This window comes from Nomascus leucogenys, chromosome 25 (assembly GCF_006542625.1).
Source record: "Nomascus leucogenys isolate Asia chromosome 25, Asia_NLE_v1, whole genome shotgun sequence".
NCBI lineage: Eukaryota > Metazoa > Chordata > Mammalia > Primates > Hylobatidae > Nomascus > Nomascus leucogenys.
Genome location: NC_044405.1, coordinates 12,017,172 through 12,024,343, shown reverse-complemented (window position 1 = coordinate 12,024,343; position 7,172 = coordinate 12,017,172). Strand labels below are relative to the sequence as shown.

Here is a 7,172-nt window from a genome sequence, read left to right as displayed (position 1 = left end):
CCATTCTGCCCAAAACAGTCTGCAGATTCAATACTATTTCTATCAAACTACCAATGTCATTTTTCACAGAATTAGAAAGAAACTATTGTCAAATTCATATGGAACCAAAAAAGAACCCAAACAGCCAAAATAATTCTAAGCAAAAAGAACAAAGCCAGAGGCCTCACATTACCGAACTTCAAACTATACTATAAGGCTACCAGTAGCCAAAACAGCATGGTACTGGTACAAAGACAGACACATAGACCAATGAAACAGAATAGAGAACCCAGAAATAAAGCTGCATAGCTACAGCCATCTGATCATTGACAAAGTCAACACAAATAGGCAATGGGGAAATGACTCCCTAGTCAATATATAGGGCTGGGATAACTGGCTAGCCATATGCAGAAGACATGAACAGACACTTCTCAAAAGATGACATACAAGCAGCAAACAAGCATATAAAAAATGCTCAACGTCACTAACCATCACAGGAATGCAAGTCAACACCATAATGAGATATCATCTTACACGAGTCAGAAGGGCTATTACTGAAAAATCAAAAAACGACAGATGCTGATGAGACTGCAGAGAAAAAGGAACACTTATACACTGTTGATGGGAATGAAATTAGTTCAGTCCCTGTGGAAAGCAATTTAGAGATTTCTCAAAGGACTTAAAAAATAAGCCAGGTGCGATGGCTCACGCCTGTAATCCCAGCACTTTGGGAGGCCGAGGTGGGCAGATCAACTGAGGTCGGCCTGGCCAACATGGTGAAACCTCATCTCTACTAAAAATACAAAAATTAGCCAGGTGTGGTGATGGGCATCTGTAGTCCCAGCTACTCTGGAGGCTGAGGCAGGAGAATCGCATGAACCTGGGAGGCAGAGGTTGCAGTGAGCCAAGATTGTGCCACCGCACTCCAGCCTGGGCGACAAGAGCAAGACTCCATCTCAAAACAAAACAAAACAAAACAAAAAGACTTAAAACATAACTACCATTGACCCAGCAGTCCCATTACTGGGAATATATCCAAGCCAAAAGAAAATAAATCATTTTACCAAAAGACATATGCATTCATATGTTCATGGCAGCATTATTCACCATAGCAAAGACATGAAATAAATGTAGGTGCCCTTCAGTGGAGGAGTGGGAAAAGAAAATGTGGGACTTATACACCACGGAATACTACACAGCCATAAAAAATTAAAAAACAACAAAATCACGTCCTTTGCAGCAACATGGATGTCTCTGGAGGCCACAATTAAAAGTGAATTAATGCAGGAATAGAAAACCAAACAGCACAGTCTCACTTATAAGTGGGAGCTAAATACTGGGTACTCATGAACATAACGATGGCAACAATGGACTCTGGGGACTTCTAGAAGTGGAGGCAAGGGATGAAAAATATGGGTACTATGTTCACTACTACCTGGGTGATGGGATCACTCATATCCCAAACCTCAGCACCATACAATATACCGATTTAACAAACCTGCAGATGTACCCACTGAATCTAAAATAAAAGTTGAGATCATTTTTTAAAAAGAAAGTTATTTCCTCAAACCATCCCACACTTGATGCTAGGTCTTGCACAGAGGAGGTGCCTCAGTAAAGCATTATTGATGCTAATAAAAACATTGCTGGTGAGAAAGATCATAGGGACGTATTATCTTCTGTTTTTTACATAGTCAAAACCAAGCAAAGCTATTTTGAAACACAGTTTACATTTGATGGGTACGGGTAGAAGCTCTGCTCTGGAAACACATTCTCATGGCACTTAGATGTGTGACCTTGGGCAGAGTTACTTAATCACTCTCAGTCTCAATACTTTTATTCATTCAGATAGAGGTGATAATAATAGTATATATACCTCACTGAGATTTTGAGAGTGTTCATGAATTAACTTAAAGAACTTAGAAATGGACTTGGTACATAATAAGCATTTGATATTCCTTCCACACCTTAAATGCGACACTTAAATCATTTCCCCTTTTCTTCATGGTTTTTCTTCTTGTTTTCTTCTGGGGTTTTTGCATGTTCCTGTATAAGTTCTTTTTTTCCTTGGAATTCACACGTCATCAAATGAAGATGAAGAACAGACACAAGTAGAGCCCTTGCGTGTACATAAAATGCTTTTGTTGTATTTATTAAAAGGTAATTAATTGTAAGACATTATACTAATCTGTTTGATTCTACAGTGAAATAAATTATTGGAAGAGAGAAATGTGGGTCAGGGAACTCAAAAGGGGATTATCATCAAACTTGAACACACTCTGTCACATCATGGCAAAATCTGATATGTGGCCTCTTGCCATGGGATCTAGCCTGCCTCTAACTGACTTGGTAATTTGGCCTTAGTCTTCTTATGTAAGAAACTGGGAAACTGACCTAGACAATCTGTGCAGTCCTGTCCTATTCTAACTTTTTGGTCCTAAATAAAACTATAAGTTAAAACTACTTACTTGTCGTATTTCACCTACAGCTTTTTAATCATCTTCAAGCATTAAAAATTTCAGCATATACATCATTCAGAGGTACTTTTTTTTAAAAAAAGAGATACCCAGAAAGAAAGTGGGGAAAAAGAAAGTTCAATAGAAGATGAAAACATTATCTGCACTTTTCCGCTGTTATCATTTTGTATTCCATTTCTTATTTAACTATACATCTTAAAGATCTTTTCAATAATTTTAAACATAATGTGCATACACCCTAATTTACTTAACTGTTTTACCTCTGTAGTACATGTAAACTATTTTTTAAAATTGTAATAAACATTGTTCTAGATGTCATAGTGGACAGAAATATTAATAAAATCTGATTTAGAAGAGGAATCTTGGATTGCATTCTTTATCTTTCAGTAGGTTAAAAATAGTTTCACTCTCTTCAATTCCAGGGTTGCAAATGAGAAGTCTGACGCCTGTCAGATTCTCTTTTTCAAGCAAACATAAAAATTATATGTGAAAATGTATATGATTTTAAATTTATACTTGTTGAAATTGGTCTCTAAGATATGTACATATTTGTGCTTCTTTTCAAAAAAAATTTCTCAGAAGTAACTCACCATTTTAAATCTGAAAATTCAAATTTTATTACAGCTCAGAATTTTAAAACATTATTTCTTTGATGTTTGCTTTTTCACTTTTTGTTTCTCTGGAAAATATTAGCCTGCACATTATTCCCATTCTTTAGGTTTTTATATTTTTATTCATGGTTTCTATTTCTTTGTGTTTTTTTTTCTCTGTTATATGAAAAATACTCCTTATTTGATCCAGCAATTTTTTTTTCTTTTTTTGAGACAGAGTCTCAGTCTGGAGTGCAGTGGCATGATCTCAGCTCACTGTAACCTCTGCCTCCTGATTCTCCTGCCTCAGCTTCCCGAATAGCTGAGAGCTGAGATTACTGGCGCACACCACCACGTCCAGTTAATTTTTTATATTTTTAGTACAGACGAAGTTTCACCATGTTGGCTAGGCTGCTCTTGAACTCTTAGCCTCAAGTGATACCCACCTCGGCCTCCCAAAGTGCTGGGATTACAGGTGTGATCCACCGCTCCTGGCATGATCTAACAATCTAAGTTGTTTTTTTTTTATGTGACTATTTTATAATTTTTTTCTGTAAATTTTAAAACTTCAAATCACATTTATTTTAATTTCCAGAAACTCTTTTAATTCCTCTGATGTTGTATTCTTAAGGTTTCTCATTCCATACATATTTGTATATACATCTTTTTTTCCTTCAAATCCTTTCTTTTAACTACCACAATTTCTTAAATGGCTTGCCATCTTTCTTTGCCTTTCCATGTCAATTGAGTTTGGTTTCCTGAGCATCAGCATACTTCAAGGTAGCAGCTCTGGAAGGTACACTTGCAGGCAAGCTTGCTTGACCAATCTGTTGAACTGTATGAGAAGTCTTTCTGTTCTCAAAAGTAAGCTGAAAGAGACTACCCTGACCAACACTGCAACTTCCTACGGGCCTCAATGGCAACAGCCAGCCTCTTCCGGATCTGTGTCAACAAGTGCGCGGGAGAAGCCCCTTCTATCACAGCTACCAGCCTCCCATCAAGAATCTGTATTCAGTCTCATCTGCAAAGACAATCATTTTTCTATTCCAAGCAGGCTGGATACCATTCTTCAGCTCTGCAAACACTGACTTCCATCTGTATCTTCTTCCTTCAAGATTCAAAGGGCTTGTATGCCTGGGATTTTCTCTAGGTTCCGACCATTGTCCCAGTTATTTAGAAATTGTGCTTCCCAGTGGAATGTTTTGATCAGGCTACAAGAATGACAAGACCTAGTGAACAAGTTCTTGAACACCCTGGATTAAATGTTTGAATTTTAACCTAAGGGCAACAGCATGCTACTGAGTGAGTGAACATGATTAAATCTGTAGTTTAAGAAGAAATATTCCAGCTTCAGTCTGGCAAACGTCTCTGAAGGCAGGGAGGCTGAATATAATCAAGACTATAAAAGTCTAGATTAGGACAGAAATAGAGGATAACTTAAAATGCATTTGAGTGGTGTTTAGGTGGACAGATTAGGTGAACTTGGTGATAGATTGGCCAGCGAGGATGAGAAAAAAGGCGGAACTGATCAGGATTCTTTAGAACGTGGTGGACGGTTGGGCCTTCACCAACGTGTAAAACACAGTAAAGAGCTTAGCTTATGTTTATTTTGGGGGTGATGTTTCCTCCCACTCTCTTATGCCCTTGCAGCACTGCATTTATAGGAAAAATTCCTGGAAGAGAACTGACTAAATTAAGTACATGTGTATTTGAATTTTCGAACATATAACCACATTGTTTCCCTTAAGAGTTCATTTGGTTTTGTGTTTGGTTGGTTTGATACATGAAAAGTGATGTCTCACTGTCAATTTGATTTCTATATTTATATTTATATTTATTTGTTTTGTATGAAGTGTCTATTAATATCCTCCCTCAGTTATCTCTTGGTTGTTTTTCCTATTGATTTTTTTAAGCTCAGTATAATAATGAGATTAGGACTTTGCATTGCAAATATTTTTGCCAGTTAAATGTTTGCCAACTGGAAGTATTAATTCTTATTTAGTCAAGTTGGTCCACATTTTCTTTTACGGTTTCTGAGTTTTTTATAATGCTTAGAAAAGGCTTCCCTATTCCACAATTATTTGAATGTTATCCTCTTATTCTTTAATCTAATATTTTCATAGTTGTATCTTAAATATGTAATTCATATGGAACTGATTTTGATGTAAAAAGATAAGGCTCCACAGATGGCTATTCATGGCCTCAACACTTCACTGAGTAACTCATCATTTTCCCCTACTACTTTACATTGATACTTTTTTAAACCATAAATTAAATTGCTGTACATACTCATGTCTACTTTTGGGTTACCTTTTCTCTTTCATAGAGCCTATCTATTCCAATGTTAATCTAAACTGTTTTAATTATTGTGATATTATATGTAATATCCCATTCATTATTCCCATTCATTACTCTTGTTTTAAATAGATATTCTTACATATTTATTTTCCACATAAACTTTAGAATCAGATTGGTTTGAAAAAAATCATGTTATTTTTAAAATTGAGATCAATTTTATTTCCAAATGTATATAATAATTTGGGGAATCTTGTTGTCTTTATCCTACTAAATTTTCTTAGTGAAAAAAAGTATCTCTACTTATTCGCATCTTTTTTTTTCCTTCATGCATAACATTGAGAACTTTCTGATTTTTGTTTGCAGGAAAGAAAACTGTTGGTTTTCTAAACAAGAGCTTTATAGTTGATTAACTTTGATTTTCCACGTATACACGTATTTCATTTGCTAATGACAATTTAGCTTTCATTTTTTATAAATCTTTTTCTTTCTCTTGTTTAATTACATAGGCCAGTAACTCCAAAACATTGTCAAAATCATAACGACAGTGTGCACTGTTGTGTTTTTTTTTTCTGAATTTACAGGAAAAAATAATAAACATTTTATCAGCTTTCAGCAGAGATGCCATACACTTTCTGTACTTCCCAATCCTGAGTTTTCTTCACTGTCACTCTTTGTCCAATACCTTCAACCCTGAAAATTCCTTCCCTTTGTTTAAAGATAAAAAGCAAAGTTGTTCATCCATTGCTTAGAAAGGAAAAATTGTAGTGGAGGGCAAGGCTATAAAGGAGCAGGCTGAACTCCATAGCAATCGCCAAAGCAAGGGGTTAGGAAAAGTTTCTTGGTCCCCTAGTCACTCTTTAGAAGGAAGAACCCGGGCTTGGGGAGGAGTCGGGGCCACCCCCCGCCCCCTGCCCGCAGTCGTTGCCACCCGCGGAGATGAATTGTGAGCCTGGGTGGCCAAGGACGCCGGAGTGGCCGCCTTCCCCGCGCCTGAGCGCAGTGGGGCGAGACAAAGAGACCTGGGCCCCCAGCGCAGCCCGTCTCGGGCCACGGACGCCCCAGCTCCGCGGAGTCGCACTCGCTGGCCGGGGACGCGCCCGGCCCGGGCTCCCTTGGAAGGCTCCCTAGGCAATGGCCGGGTCTCTGCTCCACCCCGCTCTCAGGAGCGCTGCTCTGTCCATCTGACCGCCCTCCATCCTCCCCATTCCCTCCGGTTCCGGGCTCTCCCTTCGCTCCAAGCCTCTCTCTGGCGCGCAACCTCAGGCCACCGGCTTGGATGGACGCTCCGAGGCTGCCCGTGCGTCCAGGGGTCTTGCTTCCGAAGTTGGTCCTGCTCTTTGTCTACGCAGGTCAGTGACAGAGGGCGGCGGAGAGGGTCAGAGGCTCGGGGCTGCTCTTGGGTCACGGTCCGGGCTAACGTGGGTTGAGCTGGACGTACCGGGACCTTTGCAGACGCTTCTGCCTTTTCCGCGAGGCGACGGCAGAAACCCGCGCACTTCCACCCGCACGCGGTTTTGTTTTGTTCCTTTTCCTTTAACTTTTACTTTTTGCATTTCTTTTCTTTCCCTTTCCACCTTGGAAATAGCAGTCTCGTGTTTAGGGGATTTGACTCTCTGGATACAGTAAACTATATCCAAATAAACTTATCTGGATAGGCTAGGCAGTGGCCTCTCCATCTTCTGCTTTCCAAATAGTCCTGGTTTTCCCTCTTACGAATAAAAAAACTTAGAGCTTTGTTTTTGTTCTTTGGGAGATTCACAAGTGTGGTAGACTGAGCTATTGGATTGAAGTCAAACACAAGGTTTTTGAGAAGCATGAATTCACCCAG

General features: G+C 39.0%; 1 protein-coding gene across 1 annotated transcript in view; it reads left to right on the top strand.

Annotated features, from left to right (window-relative positions):
- The first annotated feature begins 6,280 nt into the window (after positions 1-6,280).
- Positions 6,281-7,172, top strand: part of CYYR1 (cysteine and tyrosine rich 1) — a 100,828-nt gene continuing 99,936 nt past the window's right edge. The window contains 2 exon segments of the mRNA XM_030806294.1: positions 6,281-6,417; positions 6,419-6,693. Coding sequence (XP_030662154.1) covers positions 6,281-6,417; positions 6,419-6,693 — 412 coding nt within the window.